Genomic DNA, 26,574 nt, shown 5'->3' with positions numbered 1-26,574 from the left:
AAATAGATAAATAAAATTAAAGATAAGTATAACCGTTAATAACGAATAAACAAGAAGGCCAGATAAGGCGTGACGTCAAATATAGGGAGGGGCGTTGACGAAACGCTGTATAAAGATTAACAGAGATTTAAAAGTACCTGTACAATAAGTTTTGATAAGCGATAAAAAAAATGAAGCTAAGAAAGGTTAATAACAAATTTATATCGGTTATTTTTTTAAAAATATTTAATTATTTTCTTTTACGATACCGAATAAAATATTTTCCACAGATAAGTTTTGTTTTTAATAAACTTCGAATTCTTATGTTTGTACTTAGTTTCTATAAACTTTTTTCATACGACTTTACTCGCAAACAAATTCTCTACAAGTTTTTTTTTTTTTTTTAATTTTGACGGTTTATTACTCGCTTAGCAAAGTTATTTTAATCGAAACATAAAATAGTGTGTTTTTCGATCCCAGTCTTTTGCCTTTTATCCCGGATTTCTCAAAAACGACTAAAACCACAGTTCTGGGACCTTTTTTTACAGGTCCGATTTCATATAAAACTATTAAATTTACCCCTCGATTTGGATCCCAAGAATTACAGTTTAGCTTATTTTTACGGAAGGTAAACCGATACTCGATGACGAAACCTTTCCGAATCTACGCTTATATGAATTTTCATCTTTATTTTCACCGGGAAAATATATTCTGAAATTTTCTACGTTCTTCGTGAATCACTCCGTACTTAAAGTATTTCGATAAACGGGTTTCAGACCCGTTTCCGGAAACGGAAATACCATATAACGCAGTACGTAGATGAATCGGTACTTCAAAAGGTTCAACAGCCGCTAATATACGGTTCCGAACGCGGATTTTTTGTACGATTTGATTTTGACGACACCGAATCTACAAATCGATAAAAATTTATTATCGAACAATAATTATAATTATATTTGTTTTCAATTAATTTTTCTTTTACAGGGCGATCCCGGAGAAGAACTGTACTATAATAACTTATACAGAGAGTCCCCTGAAAACTACGAAGAAAAATCAGCACGTAACCTAGACGGAATCGGTAAATATACGACGATAAAATATCGTTAATTTTTATTAACTTGTTTTTCTATCTACATACGATTATATTACACGTAATATTTTGTAAATACGTAGTTAAATTTTTTTTAAATATTTATCTTTTCGATAAAGTAGTGTAAATATTTTTTCTACCGTCATATTTTTACGTATACATTTTTATATATATATTTTTTGTAAATATTTTGCACGTTACAGTAAATTATTTAAATTTCTTTATCTAAATTTTACTATTACTTATTTCTTCTGTAGAGCCGTATATTTAATATTTATAATATCTATAAAAGTAGTGGTATATGCATGATAAATACATTTAGAGTAGTTTTAATAATAATCGAAACGGATTACGAAAGAAAACCAAAATAAATTTGAAGTAATTTATATAGGTATAGAAAAATAAAAAATAACGGTTTTGAAGTATTACGTAAGGATATTATTAGGGAAGGAGAGATAACCGATGAAATCAAAGAAAGAATTTGATCGGTTATTCCCCATCCATCCATCCATAAATATTTTAATGGACTGCTGTCACTCTGTATTTTAATTTCCTAAGTCGGGATTCTTTTTTTTTTTATCTTACAGAAATAAATAGGCTAATTGTATGTATATTGTAAAATGAATTAATAATAATAAATTTATAATAAAATTAAATTGTTTTTCATAAAAATTAATGATCTCTAAAATTCCACCCTTTTCTCTACCTATTTGCCTATTCGCATAGTTTTTTCTTATTTCCTAACCGTTTATGAAAAACTATCTAACGTAAATTGAAAAAGCAAAAAATTTAAAAAACCTTTTTTGCTAGATCAAGTATCAAAAAAATTATTAATTTTTAATCTTTTGTTTAAATCATCTGTCGGTGCTGATAATCGAATTAATTTATTATTTATTATTTCTACGATCTTTTTCAAGAATAATTACGTACGATTTAAATTTTTTAATTATATTTATAAACAGTAAAAAAATTATAAAAACAAAATAGTCATGTACGAATCGATGACGGCTTACCCTTTTGTATAACACGTAGATTTAAAATCTCACAAAAACTTCGAGAATGATGAGGCGTGTGCTTAAATTATATTTTTTTAAAAATACAGGATATTATTTGTTATATTTGTAAAAAAGCTTGATCGAATAAAAAAATATATTAAAAAATTAAATTTTCCAGAATAATAATGGCAAATTAACCGGTCGATTTTTAAATAGACAAACGCTTTAATTTATATGCGTTTTATTTCTTGTTCCTTAACGTTATTACGAGTGTAAAATAAATGAGAAAGAGAGAGCTAAGAGAACATCGTGTCTAGGCATATTTTTTTATATAAATAATTATTTTTGATATTTAAAGTATAAACGATTAGGAAATAAGAAAAATATGTGAACAGGCGTTTTTGGAGACAAACATTTTTTTTCCAAAATCTCTTTTCATTTTTTTTGATTAATTTAAAATTTTATAAACTCAGAATTTCTGTATTATTAGTTTTTCTTTCTAGACAGAAGAGGGTTTTCTCGGGAATTCTATTATCACTCGTCCTTAAAATGCGGCTTATGAAAGCCGATCTTTCACTCATCATTTCTTTAAATTTTTGTTACAGCTAATTTATGGAGGCGGAGTTCATAGACTCGTATATTAATTGGATCGTCCTTTTTAGGGCAAAATATTTTCCTTAAAAGTTTTTTATTTATTTATTTTTTTAACGGTCGTGTTAATCGTCGAGAACATTCTGGTGTGTACAATGCTTCGGGAAAAAGTCTGAAATAAATTTTAGAAATCTATATTAGAGTATTAAATAATAAATTTCTCATTTAAATTGAATCGATCTAGTGAAATGAAAAAAACAATATTTTGTATTCGTTCAAACTTTTTATACAAACTAAATGTTCTATATTATTTGAAATTTTTTTGTGATAAAACGACGTTCTCGTGAGACATTAAACCTACGTGATATAACGTTTAAAAAAATTGAAGTAAATTTAATCTTTTTAAAAAAAAGATGCACAGCTACTATCGCTAAAAATTATTTATTTCTTTATTACAGAAACAAATCTTACGTAATGCTTGAAAACGCATTTGATCGTAGTAAAAAATAGTTAAGAGCCGACCTCAGTGCATGTTTATTTTAAATATATTTTTTCTTTTGTATTTTTGAAAAAAAAAAATTTACCTATAACTGTGTTTCTCCCGTGTAATATATTTCATCTTCTTTTATAATTTTAAACGTAGTAAATATTTTTTTTAGTAATAAGTACGAAACTAATAATATCGGTACTAAGCGCAAACCGAGAGGATTATTTTTACAAACACGATAGAAAACGAAATCTACCTATATCTTTTCGTATTACATCTTTACCGATGAATTTGAGTCTTAATAAATGCGTTTCATAATAATATTACAAAATCAGAAATTTTTATTTTTCAACAAGATTTTTATTAAATTATAAATTATTGTAACAGGACCTGGTATAACGGTCCAGAGTAACGGAAAGAAAAAAAAATCGATAAGCGATTTGCGATAAGCAAACTTTATACCGTTAAAGAATTCTATAGAAACCGAAACCGACTGAGCAAGATCAAAACTGTACGATGAATGCATCAAAACTTCCTGGCCGACCTCTCGCAATTTTTGGACGGTGAAAAGATAAACGGAGTCTGGAGTTGTGACGGAAGATAATTTTCCTATCGGTCAATCGTAATTGCATTATATCGACTACTTAGCATTTTCTTTCCGGTCGTTCATAATAGAAGTTAAAATTACTGCTTTGACCGAGAAGCAGTAAGAATCGCTTTCCGATTTCACCATAAATACGGCCTAACTTTTTTTCGGCGTTAATCCAGGTTTTCCACCGTTTACCGAGCATCACCTTGGTTCAATCACGATCTTTTTCGTACATTTTTTACGTCCGTAACGAGCCGTTTAAAAAACTGTTCGATTTCGTTTCGTTTTAGCAGATATTCGTAAACTGAAATTCGTTGAATTAAATGTTTAGTCGTTAAACGATGTAGCACACAAATATCGTTTTTTTCGTATTTACCTTCTTCAACCGGTTTAAAACTGTTTTTTGGTCAACGTTTAATTCGATAGTGACATAAAGATCGCTAATGTCTTGCTCAGTTTTTCCATGATTTCACGGATTTTTTTGGTCGTCGGCCGACCACAACGAGATGACATCAAAATTTCCATATGGTAAACGCTTGAACCGGCTTTCGTCACACTACCGTTGCGGAATCATCTTCATAAACGTTACAGTGATTTTTTTAGTTTTTTAATTTTTTTTTAATGATAAATACTGTAATAAAATTATTAAATTTCACAGCTTAAAAAACGTTATCGGGAAATAAAATTAAATTATATTCCAATCTTTTTCGGTTATTATAAAGCAAGTTTTGTAAATCAGACTCATCGATAAAGATAGATATAGCGTAGACAATATTATTATGATAATCATAATACAAAACCGTTAATTAATTTTAAATAAAGTACGATCGTACAAAATTCTCAAAAAAATAAATATTCAATGTTTCGTTTAATCGTTATTGTAATTAAATAATATACGAATATTTAAAACATTAAAAGAACGAACTCGTTTTTTATTTAAAATATTTATTATTTATAGTAATGAAAATAAAACTAAGTCTATTTATAAATTCTTAATGTATTTTGATAAGAAAACTATTTATTTTTTTATTAGTTGTTATGTTGGTACCACTGGATAAAAATTATTTTGAACTTTAAAATTTAAATCGTAAGTACATATATTTAACTAAGATTTTACGATATTTTAATTGTTTTATTATAAAACAATAATTTAAAATACCTTATAACAATAAATAGTTTAATGAAACAGAAGATATTACCGACGTAAAAATGATGGATTAAACTATTATCTTTTCGTTATAACTAACTAAAATTATTTACGACTTATATATTTTTAATTTATTCCGTATAAAATAAAAAAGTAAGATCAATTTAACGAAGTGTCAAATAAATAGGTTCGGCAGTTCAAAACTTAATTAAAACTACGTTTAAAATATAATATTATTCATTTTAATTAGTTTTAAATGAAGAATAAGTTTTCATCTTAATTCTATAAAAAAAATATATATTCGTAATGTAAGTCAAGAAAGGATAGGGTAAGGAGCAATATGATCGGAGAGGAAGTGAAGTCCGGAAGCCTTGTCGGCTCAACTGGAAGATTTAAGCTCGAGCGGTTTGGAAATAACGAAAGGACGGATGAGGAAAGATTACCAAACAAGATGATGCAAACAGAGGAAACAGGAAGAAAACCAAGAATGAAACGGATAAATACGGCGATGAAGAAAGTGCGCGAGAGAGAGAATGCGGAGAAAGTAACGAAAGATAAATTTTGATACAAGGCTTAACCCGAGGAAACTTGGATTAAAGGGAACTGAAGATGATAGATTTATATAAATTCTTCGATTTATTTATTCCTCTATATTAATATGTTACTTTTCAAAGTAGTCCCTCAGAGATGCGACGCATTTATGTTTCTATCCGACCCTCAAAATATTTATGCAAAACAATTTTTAGTGTATAGCCAGAATTACACTCGAGAGAATTTTTTCATTATTTTTCTATGTTTTTGTCTTTTTTAATAATCGGGAATAAGAAAAGGTCACAGGGCGCAATGATGTTTTACATATATATTAAAAAGTCTGTATATTAGAATATACATAAGATATATAAATGAGATTCGCAAATTCTATCGCACGACCTAGGTTAAGTTTTAGGTTCTACGTTTTCTGTTTAGCCTCCGGAACCACCGTACGGTATTACTTCAGAGGATGATATGTATAAATGCAAATGAAGTGTAGTCTTGTCTCAGGTCTACCGTTCCTGAAATGTGTGGTTAATCGAACACCGGTATCCACGATCTAGTACTCCAATCCGTATAAAAATAACTGTCTTTACTAGGATTTGAACCTTAGAACTCTCGAATTTGAAATCGGCTGATTTGAGGTGACGAGTTCACCGCTAGACCAACCGGGTGGGTTTGGGTTGTAGGCTATTCAAAATTTCGAAAATATGGAAATGGCTCAATAAAAGAAGAAATTTTTTTAGAAAAATTTCAGTTATCAATTAAAATGTATGAATTAAAATAAACCGATTAAAAGTGAAGAGATCATTTAATCTATGTTTATTAAGTCACAAAGTTGTTAAACCACAAACGATGTGAAATTTGGTTATACTTTTATATATATATATATATATATATATATATATATATATATATGTAAAAGCGTGTGGTATTTATAATATAAGCTGACATGAATTAATAATAATAATAAGCATCCTATGCCAGGTTTACTCAGGAAAGTGAGGAGATTGTGTTTTCCCGTTGTGTTCTAAATTAAGATAAACGTTTAGTATATTCAGGTGGGATTACAATTTGAATTGGTTACACAGTTTGATCATTTTGTCGTGGACATCATGTAAACACAATAATTCTACTGTAGACACTCACGTTTGATTTGATTTTGGAAACGTCCACCGTTTTCCTGAAGGCAAGTCCGAACCCTTTCCACCTATTTTTGACACCCTTCGCAGGACATAACGGAATTCATTTCTGCAGTAATGGCTCCTTTCAAAACAATTCCAGAGAAAGAAATCTGGAAAGAGGAACGAGGAAGACCGCACGCCTTTTGAGATGTTGCGATCACCAAACATTTCTTACAAAAACTCCACGGTGTTTTGGATGTACGATGCACGATGCCCCGTTTTGTTGGAGGTAAGAACGGTTTCATTAGGCTGAGAAGAGCTAAAAATTGCATAATTATTTCCTGCTACGCCGGACTGACAAGGGTTTTGTAAAAACGTCGGGCACACTATTCGTCGTCGAAAAATCGTACACCAAACCCCTACTTTCTACGAATGCAGAAATTCATGTAAGATGTATGAATTACTATATGAATATGAATACCGCTGATGTAGTATGTACTACATCATATATATACTGATGTAGTATGAATACTATCGATGTAACCGCTAAGGCGAAAATACGTCTCGTCAGTAAAAAAACACATTATCCAGGATTCCCATCGCGTTATTTTTCATCTGTTTGATAAACCACTGGCGGTAATTTATTCTTTTAACAGCGTCTGGGAATTTCAATTCCTGGACGAAAGTCAACATTGCTTGCAGTTCCTGTAGTAAATGTTGACTTTTTTCTTTGCGGCCTTTTGTGGACTACCGTACGGTATTCCTGTCTGCGATGATAATTTATGCAAACATTTTTGGAAACTGTTCAAGTATGCAAGTAGTGCGCGATAAAGTGATCAAGTTGCATAATAAACATCATTACATAAAAAAAAAAACAAAAAAACTCTGATATCATTGAAAGTAGTACCTAATAAAATTTCTCCAAAAAAAATTCAAAATTTTAAAACTAATGGACCGATTGATCATATTATTGGTAAGTAAAACCTAAATTGTTGATTCGCTACATTTTGAGTCGCTTAAACCCTCAAAATTTAAAAATTATTATATCGGTTCGTTCAGTGTCACGTACAAAAAAACATTTAAATAAAATATTCCTCTTATTAAATTTATTGTTCTAAATGAAATTATTACGGCAGAGATCAATTTCAGCCCGATTTAAATTGTAAATATTTATGAACTCGTAGCAAAATTTGTGATAGAAGCGAGGGAAAACCCGGGTGAAAATATATAAAGAAAACATAATCCCGAAATGTCAGTGAGAGAACTGTCACATATTTTATTCACCGATCCGGGATCAAGTTGTAATCGATACCTTTTCGTAATTGTATTACACAAAATTATCTGTATTTTCCTACTTTTCCGCCACTCTGACATTTTCTAATGGATTTGGTTAACCGTGAATCGTCCAGCTCGCATATATGATTTTAATCGATCACTTCTTAAGTTTTCAGCGTAGTTAATATTCTTAATTATTATTGTTATCCTCGTTTACTTCACATTTTATGAAGATACCCGTCCAAAAATTAATTTCAACTTCAAGTAATCTATCTATAAATTTTCTTATGTTCACCGTCCAACATTCTGATCGGTATAACAGACGTATATTACCTTGTATGTAAATTTTATTTTCATAAAATAAAGCACAGGATTGCATAGCTCTCCCGGCTTCACCCGCGACAGAACTTTTGAACTTTATTTCAAATACATCAGTGGTTTTTGAAATATGAATGGTTTTATTATTGTTACCGATTTTTGAATAAAAGTAATAATTTCTTCGAAATATTTCGAATTCCAATTTTCTTTACGTTTTGAGGTACGAGAAGTTCGAAAATATTATTCGCTTAAAATAGGCTTTCCTTCGCAACTTTAAAAGCGTATAAAAATTTATTTATAAAGTCTGATGTGGACACCATATGACGTCCTTGTACGCCTACTAAATTTAATACACATATTTTTTTAAGATGAAAAGTACATAAAATTTTATTTCGTTAATAATTCTGATATTTTTCTTTTTTTTTATTGTTATTAAATTATTATTCATCGTAAAAATTGTTTTAAAATCAGAGGTTAATAATTATTAATAAATCAATATATTTAAACTAAAAAAAAATAAAGTAGATGAAGTCGTATTCGAACCGATGTACCTTTTCCCTTTTGTAAGATCCAAATATTTCATTAATTAAAATTTAATTTGGCTACAACTCTGGAACCGATGAAAATAAGTACCGCTTATGATATATCGTTGAAATGCTCTCGACGAGGGATTATTACTACAGTTAAGAAAAAGTACAAAATCCAGATATTTTTGGATTTTGGACACTTTTGGTTCACTCGATTGCAGTTAAAAGGTAAGGTGCACAAATAGATGTTACAGCAGTGCTAAATCCAAAATTTCAACATCCTACGACTAATCGTTTTTAAGTTATACGAGATACATACGTACGCACAGACGGCACGCCGAAACTAGTGAAAATGGATTCAAACGTGATCAAAATGGATATTTCTGTTGAAATCTGAAAACCGAAATATTTCGCGATCACAGTACTTCCTTTACTTCGTACAAGGAAGTAAAAACAGATTCGGTTGAGGTCTCATTTCATAGCAAAACACATCGTGTTTTGACTTACGTAGTTGATTTGTACCGAATTTGGTCACCGGCACCGTCATCAGTGTTGTTAAAAACGGATACATTTACCGGTGCTGAACGTGTTCACTATGTGTTTTGGTTTCACGATTTGCAGTCGGCAACTGCAGTTCGTATAATTTTCGTAGGGAGTACGGTAGGGAGCCTCCTAGCAGGCGTAAAATTTTATATTGGTACCGAACCTTCATTGAGACATACAAAAATTCAACATACAAAATCACCACGCGTCCCTGAAGCTGCCGCGGAACACCTCGGAGAAAGCTTTGTACGTAGTCCGAAAAAAGCAGCCTGACGTGCGTCGCGTGATACTGACATTCTACAAACGACTGTTTCGCGCATATTACGGTACAAACTAACCGTGGTTCAACGCATTACAATGACGACAAAGTTGTTCGGCTGTAGTTTTGTGTAAAAATGATGGATAAAATTGCAGAAAAGGTTACATTTTTAGACGTGTATTTTTAGCGATGAGACAACGGAGAATCGACCATCTCGCTCCCCGGTTTTGACCCTCTTATTTTTTCTTGCGGAGTCTCATTAAAAATCGGGTTTACGTACCGTCTTTGCCTGCCGATCTTGTCGAGCTAAGACTTCATATTAACGCCGCAGCTGTAGAGATAACGCCCGACTTGATGGCTACAGACTGAAATGAAATACGCTTCAGATATGTCGCAATACAGACGGAAGCCATATCGAACTAAAGTGAATGTTAGATGACAAATTTTCTATGAAATGATGCTCGACCGATTCTGTAAGTTAACTCGATACATTTTTATATAATTTTAAAATTGCGAACTCCTTTTTGAATCGCCCGGACTGTCTCTAAAATTTCCAAAACAGGTCGATCAATTTCATCGAAATTTAGTTATGCCGAGTAGTTGTGCACGTGAAAATTTGGTTGGAAACCGGTCGAGTGGTTCTTGACTTACGCTCAATTTAAGTCGAAAAAATTTGAGGTTATGTTGATTATGTAGCGGTGTATTTTAAAGACGCGCTTATGCAGCGACTCGTAGCGGTGAACGAGTCGAAACTTGATGCTTGGGGTAGGATCTTTTGGTTAATCGAACGAATACAGTGCGTTGTACTCTAAAAATCAGTGGGTTCTGACTGCGAAAATAATGACGGCGTCGAAATTATTAACTTATTACTAATTTTCTTGTTACAGAATATAAAAATTATCTTTATCATTTTATATATATTTATGCTTAATATATTTTATTTTATTGCTTTTGATAGATTAGTTATTCATTTTTTTAATAAGCTTTCTTTGTAAAATATTTGATTAGAACTCGATACTTTTTGAAAAGAAACAAAATAAAGTAAGGAAAAGTCGAAATTCTTGCGAAGAGTTTTTTTTTGGCTCAGGGATTTATGAAACGTTGACGTTTGCAAAAATAAGCGTTATTCAATTTTTTGACCTATCTCTATAATTCCCTTTATAGTTATAGCTTCTATTTAAAACTATAGCCGAGTAAACAAAAATTATTCACATTTGTTTAATTAATATGAAATACGTTATAATTTATAAAAAAGTGGAAATATCCTTAATGAAAAACCATTTTAAAATTGTTTTATACGTAAAAAAAAATAAAAACCACACGTACGTTCTATTAAATAAAAAATAAAACTTTACTTCGATATGCGCATATAACTTTTCTATACATAGACACACACGTATGTAAAAAAAAGACTTAATGGACGTGTGGGAAACGTAACGAAAAGTTTAATTACACAATTTATCACCAACATACATTAAAACTTTAAACATTTCTCACTAAACTTTTACAACTTTTTGATAGCTTATCTAATAAAATCTAATTTAAAAAAAACCTATCGCTAACCTTAAAATCTAATTCTAATTACAAGATTTTACGATAAAATTTTTGTTAATATATATATGCATGTGTATATAGCGTATATATATATATATATAATTTATTTTTCTTTCATGTGGCTACTATAGACCACTTCATAAATTTTATTTCGTCTTTTTGTTGTTTTCTCTTTTTTTCAATATTTCTTTATCATTTCACTTGGCCGTTTCTTTCTTTATTCTAACCGCAGGATATTAATTCACTTTTTCTTATTTTGCCTTAGAATCCTTTATAATTTTTAGATTTTTTTCCTAAAAATTTTCTTATATTAAATTTCCTCTTCAAAGGTGGACTGACGTCTGAGAACCAATTATTTATTGTTTTAAAGTTATTTTTTCTTTGTCGATCTGATTTATACATCGTTGAAAGATATCCGTAAAATATTAATCGTTTTCTTTCTTATCGAATCGGAGCATCTCTTTTTTTTGGTATATTTTAAAATTACTTTTCATCGCTTAGGTTTCGTTCGGTTTATAAGCGTTTAATTTTTTTCTATATTTTTCCTTTACCGTTTAGATTTAAACATTACAATACATTAAACACTTTGGGGTTCGATTACTACGTTTTAATATATTACTAGCTGCAAGGCGTGCCTGCGGCACATCTCAACAGCTAGGCCCTCCAGGCGGGTTCCCTGGCGGGCGACGTCTCGAAACGGTAATATTAAGCGTCCAAAATCGATTACTTTTTGTGAAAAAATATTTTTTTTTGAATAACGAAAATTGATATAACGAAATTTTTGGGGGAGCCAGAGGCCGGGCCACCCTCAAACGTAGAGGTCAAGGGGAAAATCGGCCACTCACAAGCGGCGAGTCAATGTGGCGAGAGCCGCATCGTCGGACCGTGTGGAAGTTCCTTGAGGGAAAGACTCTTACCGGATCGCCGCGGGAAGCTAACTCTGAGTACGGCTGACCACCAGCCAATTATTATGGATTCAAGCGCTATAAAATGGTGAACAGGTACTTGCTGGCATTCAGCGACCTAGGCGTAGCGGAGAATTGTTGCCTAGACGATATAAATTTTATTATGGATGTCATATATATTTTTAGTAGTTGACGGCGTGCGCGTACCCGTTTTAGCAAATATATGACAAGTGAGCGGTTAGGACGCGTAAGCCGATGGTGTATAGCACCGCGCGTAGTCCGCTCACGCTGTTAGGTAAGCTCTAGGAGTTATGTTAGGATAATGGTCGCTAAACTTTACGGGGCTCAGTTGCCGTTTTTGACGCAGTCATTCGGTTTTATGCTTTAGGACGACCGAATGGGGTGGGGGCGGGAGGAATGCCAAGCAAACCGACATAACGAAAGCTTAAATTAGAAATTTAACTCTATAAATTGATATTAACGAATTAGCGGGATTTTCCGCTAGTGGTATTTCGATACCTAACTTTTAGTTATAGTTCATTATTTTATGAAGAAAAACAATCATATAAATGTACAAAAAAATGTTAAAACAACTATTAAATTAAACGCACTAATAAAAAAAAAATAATTTTAGGACGGTATCCCAGAATGGATTTGAGAACAAGTTTTGATGGTATTATGCAAGATTATGTAAAAGTCATAGCTTCAAACTCAATATCTGACGATTGAGGTGCTGCGGCACCCCACTCTCTAGGCCATTCATCACGTATAAGAAAAAATTGGCAAAAACATCAAATTTTTAATTTCTGAGATAACGTCCTAAAATTATTTTTTTACATTTTAGTGCGTGTAATTTAATACATACTTTTATACATACTTTATATTTTCTACTTTTTAGTGCTTATAATAAACAATGATTTGTAAAAAATTTTTTATGCGTTTTTTAATTTCTCCTTTTTACGTTACAGCTGCGCTAGAACACAGGTTTGGGCGTATTTAGCGAAGATAGTATTGGTACGTTTTACGGCGGGTGAGTGTAATCAAATGATTTAAAGGTCGTTCAAGAGTGTACCCGATGAGTTAGCGCTCGACGTGCTGATACATACGCCGTTTGATCGTGAAAATTGGACGAACAGTTGCCGAGATATTACACTGGCACCCAGCCGAAACCCCCTCCCAAATTTCCGAACGGCGCCCCAGGGCCGCTTGAAAATGTTATCATCCGATGGATACCGCCGGGGGTGGATGGTGGTAGCCGTACGGGGTAGAAAAATGTTTAGATGGCTAGGCCCGACAGTTTTCGAGATATTTGCGATTTTCGTCCGAAAATTCGGATCCTGTTAAAAAGTACTAAATTTTCCAAAAACTTCGATGTATAGTTCGCATATATATCGATATATAATAATATAACTAGATATACCTCAAAATATGTACTGACGAATCGGGATTTTCCGCTAGTAATCGGTAAATTCCGGCGCTAAGCTAAGGGGGACACACACAGACCGACATACAAATGCCGTTTAGTAGGGTAGGATTTTTGTTTATTAAGACAGTTTTACGGAAAGGGAGTTCTAGATTCCCTATATTATTCACGCGCTTTTTTTTTACGGAACCCTGTCTTGGTCAAGGATGAAATTTTTTTTACGCGTTACAAAAAATTGATTCCATTGCCATCATACATATCCAGCTGTTACAGGGTGCCAACCGTAATAAAACGGAATATGGAGAACTAACTGTTTGGCATTTGTCTATTTGAAAACAATCAGAAATTCACAAATATATTTATTGTTCTGAAGGAATAAACTGTAGATATTTAATTGTGTTAAAGAATAAATAAACAAAAGCAGCACTATATATATAGATATATATATATACATATATATATATATATATATATATATATATATAGAGAGAGAGAGAGAGAGAGAGAGAGTGATAAAGAAGTTGTCCTTCCTGACCGACTGACAGATTCATCAACGCCCAACAAAAGTAACTGAAGATAAATTGATGACAATTTCTATATCTGTTCATTTTACGATGCAAATGCACGCTAAGAAAGGATTTTTTTAAATTCCGAGTTTAAAGGGTTAAAACGGAGTAACAATGAAATTTTGTACTTTTTTAATTAATGAAGATATTCAATCGATTTCTTTTTCTGTAATATTAATGTGAATCTATAAAAAATAACTTGTAGATTTTTTAAAATTTATCCTTCAAAGGGATGAAGAAAATTTCTTACTACTTTATCCATTTTTGACTAGGCTAAACAACAGATATTCACTAGATTTGGGGTTGCAAATGCTCTTCATATAAATATATGAAAACCATTTTTGGGTTTTTTTATTTTTTAAGGAATGCAACGGTATACGACCCTGGGGCCAACCGATACAGCCACTGTTACTGTATGTACGACGCGACTGGCTTCATTTATGTCCAGTTACTTGCCTAATAAACATAAAATAAAAGGAATTATAAAAAAATAAATTTGAAATGACGTACGGTGAACTCCTAATACGGTTAGTCGGGTAACGATAAAAACCCGGCAAAATACATTTTTACTTGTATTTCGTACGGGTAACCGATTATAAATAATATTTTTAAGATGGAGACCGACTGTTTTGAAAGCTAAATTCTTAGATCGCTTAAATTTTTGGATCCTGTGTTCACCAAAATATTGTTCTGATGAAATTACAATACATTAATAATTTGTATAAATTGAACAGGCTTTAAATTTTATTTACCGTTATTCTCACAAGTATAAGTTTAATGAACACAGGCGGGTCCAGGACGCAGAACACACCTGCTAACTATAATGAAGGTAAACATCATCTGACTGCGAAGAGAAAGTCAACAAATCATATAGTGCGGGCGAAGCCGCGACGTGTCTGGTAATATATATATATACATAGAAGTATTTATATTCATATAAGAGAATCTGTCACGACTGATTCATAGTCGATGTTCAGAAAAAACTGTTGAAGATAAACTGATGAAAATTTGTACACACGTTCTTACAGTGAAAGTGGAGAGTGAAGACTAAGACACGCAATAAATGAATTTACAATTGTTTTGGATTTATCAGTAACAAATGAAGATATCAATTTGATTTTTGGTCTGTCTAATCTTCATGTAAATATCTAAAAACGTATTTCTAAATTTTTCGAAATTCGACATCGAAAGGGATGAAAAAAGGTAAAAACATTTGAACCTTGAGTGTGAATTTTCCCCGTTTCCGACTATACTAAACGAAATATTCAATAAATTCGGGGATGCGAATATTTTTCAGATAGATATTTAAAAACCGTTTTCGGGATTTACATGAATTTTGGTTTTTTAAGGAGTGCGACGATGTACGGCGCGGCGGCTCAACCGACACAACCACGGAACTGGCACAACCTGCTTCCTGCTTTTTTTGTTGACTAAAAAACAAAAAAATGAAAAAAAATTGATCGCGAAGAGAAAGGCAAGTAACTTTACCGAGCGGACAAAGCCGCGTCGGGGATGCTAATACATATATATACAAATAAATTTATTTGAAGAACAATAAAAAGAGTTAATTCCTAGATTTGCATTTGGTACAAGCAGATTTCTTTTCTACATGAAATCGTTTCTTAGTAATGCTAATCTGTTTTTGAGGTGTTCGTTAACGCTACCAATCCTTTGTGATTTTACGACAAAAATTACAAAATTCTACAACTTCTCCTTCCTTTACGGACATACATCTATTTAAAATATTAATTTGCCCACGATTCTCCTTTCTATCGTACTTTAATACGTTTGTTTTACTCTTGTAGAAATATCTCGCAGTATTTCTTCTAACTTTTTACTGTTTTTTTTTTTTTTTTAAATAAAAATACCGCGAGTAAATTTGTTGTATATTCTTATTCCTTATTTATCAGTAGTTTGTCGATTGCTGAAACCTTTTTCTATGAATAAATTGAAAAGAATAAAAAAAACTATATTTATTCTCGCAATCCTTTTTGAATCGATACCTCTCTTTTCTTTATCTTCCACTCTTATCAAATATACCTGAATCTTGAATAGATTATATTGAAATAATAGTTTTTTCTTCTTATATAGCGGTATGAATATTTTTTAATTAAAAATTATACTTATATTTTATTTTGCCGCTATAAGTTCACGGTCCGATTTACTCTTTATTGTTTTCTCTGTTCTAAGTATCTCTTCGTTCTTTTCAAATGTGCTGATAATTTGACTTTCAAATTTTCTTTCCTGGTCTCTCATTCAAGAGAACCCTGTTGCGTCATAATTTTCTAGGCCTAAAGAGGGCTTCCGCCGGCATCCCACTCTTTAGGCCGATTAAAAAAAAAAAATTGGCAAAAACATCAAATTTTTAATCGGAAGCTATGACTCTCACATAATCTTACGTATCACCGACAAAGCTTGTTGTCAAATCTATTCTCATAGACTGTCCTAAAATTATTTTTTACCTTTTAGTGCGTCTAATTTAAGAGTAGCATTTAAAAAAATCTTTTTACATATTTTTTACTTATGAATTTTATTTTTTTCTTCGTAAAATAATGAACTAAGTAGGCACCGGAATGTACTAGCGGAAAATCCCGATTCGTTAGTATCAGTTTCTAGAATTAAACTTCTAATTTAACTTTCGTTATATCAATTTGCATCGTTCAAAAGAAATAATATTTTTGTACAAGAATTAATCAATTTTGGATAATCGAGGCGTGCCGTAGACACGCTCTGTAATTAGTTAGGAAAATAAAATTTAAAAAATAACAAATATTTACTTTCATAATATTGTTCTATTTTAAATTATTGAATATTTTTTTCCAAATACGCTTTGAAGAATTATTTATTTATATTTTTAATTTTTTTATTTATCGTCTTTTATTATTTTTAATTTATTTATATATTCAAATTGTGTGATGTCACAATTTCTGAAGTTAGAGGTTGTAAAGATAAGAAAATCTAATTTGGTTTACAAATGAGTACCTATAGAATGTTATTTATGTTCGTAGATTTTATATGAATGTGTTGAGTATATATATATATATATATATATGAAGTAAATATGTTCTGTTAGATGTTAAATTTACATCAAAATTGTGAGTGGAAATTTAAATAAGAGATTTTTTCAAAAAAAAAAAATCTAGAAAACTGTATGGATAGAATGCTGATTAAGATAATAATAATAACAAAATAAGGGTGGAGAGTGGTTGTTAACCATTTTTGACGTCGTATCGACAATAGAATAAAAACCGATCAATCTTGAATTTATTCAGTCAAAAATTAATTCAGAATAGGAAATATTATTTTAAATCTATACAAAAGTCTTGTTTAGAATAAAAAAAAAATATTATTCTAGCCTACTAAGCTTAACCCGTTTTAAATTTTATCGTGCATCTATTTTAAATACGACGAATATTTAAAAATTAAAAATTTCAAGAATTTGAATTAAAGTTAACACTTTTTTCGTAGAAAATACATAGATTTTTACGTATTTATTTATTATTAAAGTATTTAATAAAAATTTACTTACCGTACGAAAGCGAGCATGGAAGATCAGGATGAGAGAAAGGAACTGGCTCACGTTTTGCGATGTGTATATAAAGAAAGATGGACGGATAAGTAAGGAATGAGGAAGTAATGAACAAGATTAAAGATGAAACAGTACGGTCCATTTTCGGAGTTCATAGCCGAAATTTTTTTAAGGTCAATTAGACGAGGTTAGCGAGCGAGGCGAGCGTAAGGCTATGTTGGCCGCACAAATAATCTATAATGCGCTTAATTTAACCAAACATAACCTAACTTTCACCTAAGCTTAACCAAATTTTATTTATTTTTAAGCGAACCTAAGACGTCGAGTCGTTAATGGCGTCAGAGACACAAAAATGAGGAACATCTGTTCGAATTAATGCTCCAATATTTTAGCGAGTTTTCTTGTCGAATAATTCTAGTTTTACATATACGGTATAGTTTGCATACCATCATTTCTCCATTTTAATCTTACTTAATTATTCAATGTGATTTTACATTGATTACAAACTATTTTTTTTTTTTTTTTTTTTTGGCTGTAAAATTCCAAAAAATCTGATGCGGACCTTGTACGTCTATTAAGTTGCACATACACATTTTTTAAAATGAAAAGTACATCAAATAACTTTTAATATTAACTTTCATTTTAATAACTTTCATTAATGACTTTTAATATTTTTTTTTTTTTTTTTAGAAGTCTGATTCGAACCGATGTGCCTTCTCCTTTAAAATCCAAATATTGCATTAATTAAGATTTCATTTGGCTACAACTCTGGAACCGATAAAAATAAGTACCGCTTATGATATATCGTTGAAAACCTCTCGATGAGGGCTTATTACTGCGATTACGAAAAAGTCAAAAATATAAATTTGTTTGGATTTTGGGCTTTTTTGGACACTTTTGGTTCAGTCGATTTCAATCAGAAGAGGAGGTGCACAACTAGATGTTAAAACAGTCCTAAATCCAAAAGTTTAACATCCTACGGCTAATCGTTTTTGACTTATGCGAGATACAGACGTACTTACGTACAGACGTCACGCCGAAACTAGTCAAAATGGATATTTCCGTTGAAATCTGAAAACCGAAATTTTTCGCGATCATCTTTACTTTCGTTCAAGGAAGTAAAATGTACTAAAAGCATTTATGAGGGAAGATACAGAAAAGGGTCAGGACATACGGTTAGCGGAGGTGAAATCTCGATGACTGCATTTGAAAATCGATAGAAGGAGAAAGGAAACGAGGAAGAAGAAGGATGAAGTTAAGAGATCGTCCGATCCCGTAGAGAAAGACTTTGACCACACCACCCCAGCACATCAAGTCCCGGTCAAGACTAGGTACGGTCCTAGGCCTGATGCGCTTTACCGGCTTTTAGACCCTCCAAACTCGATAACAAAACACAGTCATCTGTTTTGCCGCCGTCAAGATGCTACCGATACAAACCCTTCAGCATATACTTCCATCTGCGTATAGCCTCTTCCGACCGCGACCACCTACCGTAACTTACATTTCTCAGTTATCAAATTAACAGATTCGTGAAAGCGTAATCCCCGTGTCTTTCTCTAACACCGAAGGTTTCACACGAAAACTGTTCCTATATCTACCTTCAATTAGACTAATTAACAGTTCATTTTGACACCCACCATGTGACAATTACGGCTACACGCCATCCTCTCCACACCTAACTCTAATGGACTTTACCGGAGGTCATCTTCTAAACCTCGGCAAAAGGCAGATGCCTTTTGATGTCAGCCTTGTTCTTGCCTCAGTCAGGATGCCGCATGTAACATTCCCAACGGTGTACTGCTATCCCTAAAAAAGAAAACGCATCTTATTAGTCTCACAAGACTGTGTAAACAAAATACGGAAACGAACCGAAATCCACTACCTAGCCGAAAGTAAAAGAAGCGAGTTCAACACGCAAATACGATAAAGCAAATCAACAACAAAACCTTTAACGTAAATTTCAAATCGATTTCCTAATAGTTTTGCTCGTGGACAGAACTGGCCCTCGAAAAGTCCCGATTTGGATCCGTCTGATTATTTTCTTTGGGGATTTCAAATGGAAAAGGTTTTTCCTAAGCATCATCGTACAATGATGGAACTGCGAGAATCGATCGTCGAGGCGTGCAACGAGATGACTGGAGATACGTGTCGTCGAGTTATTAGCAACATAGGAGTTCGTGTCGAAGAAGTCGCTAGATGTGATGTGGTGATATCGAACACGTAAGGACATCGTAATTTTCAGCTGTTTAGTAAACACGTTGTATTTTACTTTTCTGTATTGCCATTAGAATAAATATTTTTTAAGAAACCAAACGTTGGATCGTTTCGTGCGCCACTCGCAATTGAATTAATTTATATAAAATACCGGGTAATTAAAAAAGGACTTCAAAACCTTAAAAGCATATAAGAATTGATCGAGATAATTTACAGATTCGGTTGAGGTCTCATTTTATATTAATGATTCCGGTGAAAAATACATCACGTTTTTCACCCGACATTCACTTCGGTTCGACTCGGCATCCGTTTGTATCGCGATATACAACCCGCCTGAAATCGATTTCATTCCAGACTGTAGCCGACAAATCGAGCGTTATCTCTGTAGCTTTGAAGTCGATTCAAAGTCTTAACTCGACGTGATCGGCCGCCAAAGGCGATACATAAACCCGATCTTTAATGAAACCACACAAAAAAATGTAACGGTGTAATATCTGGGGTGCAAGGTAACCGTGCGATTAGACCTCACCGTCGATCCACCGACCTGGGAATCGAATAACAAGAAAATACCTAACTTCTAGGCGGTAGTGAAAGGATGCCGTCTTGCTGATAGTAATGGCGTCCATATTTGTAACCATAAGCTGAGGAATTCTTAAGCGCTTCTTGCGTTCAAACGATTTTGCATTCAAGTCGGTAAATTTTAATGTTTATTATTTTTCTTGATTATTAAAAAAAACATTCGGTGAAAATTAAAACAAAATTAAAGTGGTTTTTAAACATTAAATTATTTATTTATTTTTTTAAATAACCCCCTGCGGTTTCACATCGTATTTTATAAGCGTTTGTAGTCTACAATATCAAAATTATGTACTACATTTAGATTAAAGAAATCTTGATTATTATAAGGACCGCGGATAAGGGAGCGTTTTTTGTTTAAATGTTTGCTATTATTAATAGCAAACAAAATAGTGAAGATAGGAAGAGAAAAGATTGCGAAGGTAGAAGAATTTTGTTACTTGGGAAGTAGAATTACTAAATACGGACGAAACAGGAGCGATATAAAATGCCGAATAGCACAGGCGAAACGACCCTTCAGTCAGAAATATAATTTATCTACATCAAAATATTTCAGTATACCGAAATGAAACGACTGGCACTAGATAGGGAATCTTGGAGAGGTGCATCAAACCAGTCAAATGACTGAAGGCACTAAAAATTATTAATAGGATGTTAGAAATATGTATTTATATCTGTAAGTATATTTTATTTAATATGTTACGGTAAATTTGAATAATTTGGTGATTATCTTTAATAACCTGTGAATTTGATTAATCGCCTCCAATGCTAGAGAATAACATATATAATTAGTATAATCTAACCAAACATAACCTACGTTAGTTAACCTCATCTAATTAACAGTGATGTTTTGATTATATAAACAATAAATTCAGTAATTATAGCTTATAGTCGAGTTGCTATTTTAATATGTAAAATGAATAACCGGTTTATTTAATAAATCGGTAGACATTTATTAAACTCTCCAACATTGGAAGCGATTAATCAAATTTACCGTAACATATACAAGGATCTTTATACACAGATCAGTGCCGTTGTTACATTTTTGGATTCAAGATGCCCCAAACAATGGAGAATTAAAAAAAATGATTTTGGATCCGTTAAAATAGTTTTCTTTATTTCAATACTAAATAATTAGAATAATAAAAGAAACGTTTCTATTTGGAAACTTAAGAAAATAATGTGCAAGTCTAGCTTTACTGCTTTTCAATTTAAGAAGAAGGAAAAATAACTTTAAAAAAAAATCTGAGAAATAATTAGTAACGTTCTCTTTATTATTTTATTATTTTTTTATCGGATTAAATATCCATAATTTATTCCATCGAAACAATAAATAAACGAATCGAATATCTACTCGCATAATTGACTTGAAAGAGAGAAAGTCCAACGACAATTAATTCTTTATATTTCGATTTATCCTGTTTGGCACCCAATAACTGCTGATGTACGATGATAATAAAATTAACTTTTTATAACGCTTTAAAATACGCCGTGCCTGACCGTGATTCGAACCCAGAACCTCTGGATTAAAGGGAGAGACTACTAATGTAACTAAAAAAATATATTAATGTTTTACAATTTATCGATCGATAATTTTGTTATTTTAGTTCCGATTAAAAAAGTTAATAAAATGGATTCGTCAGTAAAAAAAAAGAAAAGAAATTTAAAAATAAATAACGTAAAAATTAAAAATATATTAAGTATAATAAAAAATGTATTAAGAAAATTGAAAACGGTAAAATATGTAAGTAAGAAATTAGTCTCACGTCAATAAATAAAAAGCTATTATTTCAAAATAAATTTAAAGTAATTAAAAAAAAAAGAAAAATTATTAGAGCGTAGAAATGTGTTAAGGGAAAAAATGTACATTATAAAATACCGGAAAGGGACTAAGAATCGCTCTTATGAATTATAGCGCTATAAAGGAATATTAAAAATTAATTGGGTCGATAAAGATAAAAATAAAAAATGAAGGGGGCTTTAAGAAGAAATGAGTAAAAAAGGAATCCTCTGTAAAACATTTATTCGAACAAGAACTAAGTTGGCAGGTCATTATTTTAATATATCTTGGTTTTGTAGTATTATTCAAATTAAAATAATACTGAAAAACGTAAAATAAATAATAAATAAACTTTGAATTAAAATAAAAGATCGTAATAAAAATAATAAGATTCCGTACTCGTTACCTAACCGGTAGCGTATTTACTATTCGTCCAAATAATCTCGGGTTCGAATCTCGATCAGAAATTTAATTTTCCATATTCTAACAAATTTTAAGCTTATTTGACGAATTAATTATTTAATAATAAAGAATTAACAAACAATTCTACAAGATAATCGGCAGAAATCGAAAAATTAACAAATAAACTTTTCAATATCGAACAGGAAATTAAGCTGCGAAGTAACAGATTTCTGGTTAATAAATTTTTCATAACGTGCTATTATTAGTTTTTAACGAGGCGAGAGAATTACTAAACGATAAACCGGCTGTTTGATGACGACTATTATAAATATGAACAGTAACTTAATAGGGGCGCTGCCCCAAAAAACTTTTTTCTGGGCCTTTTCAAGGCCGTGGTTAAGTTTTCTGTACAAATTAAAGAATCAAATAGAATATCTGGAAGCAGGATAACAATCTGATTCTACACTTTATGACACTCAAGAATACGGTACACGGTTTTTAAGTACGTCGTGCATAAAAGCCGTATTTGGTTTAACCGAATAAATAATAAATGTTAATACAGATAATATTTTTTAATAACTTAATAAAATATCCGCTTAAAAACACTATAGTCCAACGGCGCTTAATTTAAATTTCTATGCACACAGAAACAAATACGTAATTAGTTTTTATTAATTACTTTCTCTTTCGCCCTTCCGGCGTGTTTTTAGACGGATTTGGCAATCAAAGAGCCGTTGCTTTCCGCCATCTTGTCATCGCTACTGAAAAAACGACTAAACCGCTATCGATCGTATTCCTTCCACAAACTTAACTAGAAAAGGGAACGAACAAGGAACGTTCCGTACAAACTCAGAGTAAAAAACAAACTACCTTCCACCAGCGTGTAAGAGTCGGCACTGCAGGAGCGACAGTGCTCTCTCTCCCTAGCAGCTTCCTATGTGCGCATGCGCACAACAGCCAAACACCACGCGCCGGAACTGTAAAGCGCACAGTTCCGAACAAAACTTTTGGTATATTTTCATAAACTGGCGATGGCTACTGCTATTAAGCTTAAGGATTATATATTGTACAAGTATAAAGAAAGAATTAAAGAAAAAAGGACTCGTTACATTAAATTTTATCGATAATATTTAGTGGAAATAGGCGGTGCTGCAGTTCCACAGTGCCGATACGCGAGCCGCCACTGAAAATGATGTTATTAGTACAATAAATTATCGTGATATGTAGATACTATTACAGAAATTTTTTTTAAGTGGAATCTTTCAAAATTATTTCGTTCTTTATTTAATTATTTATTGATTTTTTTTTTTTTTTTTTTGTAAAAAATAGGTTTTAATTATATTATATATAAAATTCGATTTTGTTATATTTTTAATGTACAAATCTCTTTACAATCTTGTTTTTAATCTCTTTATAAAATGTGTATGTTGCAATATATTAAACTAGTTAACCCCTCCCGGTCCGATGAGATAAGGATGATATGCACGACATGTAAATTTAACATTAGTCTTGTACAAACTCAGGCCGATCATTCCTTGATGTGTAGTTAATTGAACCCTAACGGTCAAAGTACACCGGTATCCACTGCCTATATTATAACACATAATTTATAATTATTCCTATTATATGAAACAAATGTACGACACTTGATTTTTTTAAAGTTTTTAAATAAAGAAAGTACAATTAAAAGCAAAAAATAACGAAAATTTATATTTATTAAAACATTTTTGGTAATCTATAATATAATATAATAAAGATTAAATTAAAATCTAATCGTATACGATCTATGAAGGTGACTGTACAACTCTTTTTAATAATATATCTTTTAGCAAAACCGCTCGACAGTGAACCTCCAAAACACAAATTTATCCAATATTCCTACCTCGAAATGGTATATGTATTTGTAAGAGATCACTACGGAGTATGCGGTACTCGTTTAACTAGGTTTAAAAAATAAGAAATGTCCGCAGTTTAAGTCACGGTTGTCATAGTATTTTACGTCAATTATTTTCATTTTCATCGCTGTTTAAAATGATGCAATAACTTTACCCTTTTCATTTTAAATTATTCTGATAACTCCTCCCCTTGCCGGCCTCCGTGGCGCGAGTGGTAGCGTCTCGGCCTTTCATCCGGAGGTCCCGGGTTCGAATCCCGGTCAGGCATGGCATTTTCTCGCGCTACAAAATTGCCGTTTCATCTCATCCTCTGAAGTAATACCTAGCGATGATTCCGGATGCTAAAAGAATAAAATGTTCGATTACCCCCTCAACAACACGGGTTTATTAACGGTGTGGTAATCTCGTATAAAAAAAATCGATTGTTTCGATGTAGGATCATTAGTTCAATTTAATTTTTCTACGTTTAACTACTGAAAAATTGTTGATGTATTCCCAAAATTTATTAACAAGGCGTATTTTTTTTTATTTTTTTTTTTAACTCGCTATGATAATAATTCTTTGTTTTTAATTTTGTTTTGACGGGAAATAAATTTACTTTTTAAAAACTTTGCAATTAAGTCGATCACAAAAAATTTATAATCTTAAAAAAACATTTATACATACATTTTATACGATTTTTAATTCCTTGTACGAAGTAAAGGAAGTATTGTAATCGCGAAAAATTTCGGTCTTCAGATTTGACCATCCCTGAATCTATTTGGATTAGTTTCGGTGTGACGTCTGTATGTACGTACGTACGTACGTATCTCGTATAACTCAAAAATGATTAGCCGTAGGATGTGAAATTTTGAATTTACGACTGTTGTAACATCTAGTTGTACACCACCCCTTTTGATTGCAATCGACGACCAAACGCGTCCAAAAAAGCCAAAAATCAAAGTTTGTTTGGATTTTGCACTTTTTCTTAACTGCCGTAATAAGTCCTCATCGAGAGCTTTTCAACGATATATCATAAGCGGTACTTATTTTTATCGGTTCCACAGGTATAGCCAAGTGAAATCTTAATTAATGAAATATCTGGATCAAGGGGAAGTCACATCGGTTCGAATTAGAATTCATCTCCTTTTTTCTTTTTTCTTTTTTTTTTTTTGTTAACTCGCTTTTAATTTAAATATATTGATTTATTAATAATTATTAACCTCTGATTATAAAAACGTTTTACGATAAATAATTATTCGATAATAACCATAAAAAAAATCAAAAGTTTGTAAAGAAATAAAATTTACTTTTCATTTAAATAAATTTGTATATATATAATTTAATAAGCGTACAAGGAAGTCATTTGATGCCCGCATCAGATTTTTTCAATTCAATTTAAAATAATAAACGGGAAAAATAAAGATTTCTTTTGTAATTATTTATCAAAGAAAAATGTTCAAAAACGAAAATCTTATAATTGCTACAAAAGAAATATTTCTTTTAAAAAAACTTTTGTTGTAAGAAACAAAGAAAATATTAGGAAGGTTACTACTACTTTCTTGTTACAATTTAGACGGAAAAGAAAAATATGAATTTCCTAGTAGTAAATATATTTTGGCGTATATATATATATATATACATACGATATGTGTATGTATTTCCGGGTTATTGACATCTTGAAAATAACCGAAGGATTATTTGTCATTCTTTTGAATAATATAATGTGTCATACACAAAGCAAAAATACGAAATAAGCTTTTTCTAAATACGTATTTTCTTTAAAAAAAAGCTGTTAAAATTGTATTTTACAAAATCGCTTTCCTTTTAAAAAACACAGTATAGAGAATCGGAGAAGAACAAGAAACCATTTGGATAAGATAATAACAACAATAATAATAAAATTTAATCTTTTTTTTCAAAAAATTCATCCTTACGAAATAAATAATAAAAACGTGCATGACACATTAATTCCTGATTTGCAGAAAAAAGGTGAAACGACCATTTCTTTTTTCGTTTTGGCAAAATACGGACAAAGATTAACACTTATTTTATCTTTGTTCTTTTCCTGCCAGTCTATTTCAAATTTCAGGCGGTCCTTTTAACCCGAGTCCTATTATTATTCTTCTTCTTTTTTTACGGGGTTTCAGGTTCGTAGAAAACTTTCTTTGTAATATTTTCCTCGATTAATTTCCGATTTTATGATTCTAAAATTTATATTCTTGCTTCGTTAAAATATTTTTTTAAGTTATAAGAAAAGTTTTAATATCATTTCTAAACAAAAGAGGAAGATTTT

At 31.4% G+C, this 26,574-nt stretch overlaps 1 protein-coding gene across 1 annotated transcript in view; it reads left to right on the top strand.

Moving 5' to 3' along the window:
- LOC142333657 (uncharacterized) overlaps window positions 1-26,574 on the top strand; it is a 317,162-nt gene that overhangs the window by 183,561 nt on the left and 107,027 nt on the right. Inside the window, exon 2 of the mRNA XM_075381041.1 lies at window positions 964-1,057. Coding sequence (XP_075237156.1) covers window positions 964-1,057 — 94 coding nt within the window. The remainder of the gene's footprint in view (window positions 1-963; window positions 1,058-26,574) is intronic.

Source organism: Lycorma delicatula, chromosome 13 (genome assembly GCF_047948215.1).
Source record: "Lycorma delicatula isolate Av1 chromosome 13, ASM4794821v1, whole genome shotgun sequence".
Taxonomy (NCBI): domain Eukaryota; kingdom Metazoa; phylum Arthropoda; class Insecta; order Hemiptera; family Fulgoridae; genus Lycorma; species Lycorma delicatula.
This window is presented reverse-complemented; position numbering and strand designations above follow the sequence as displayed.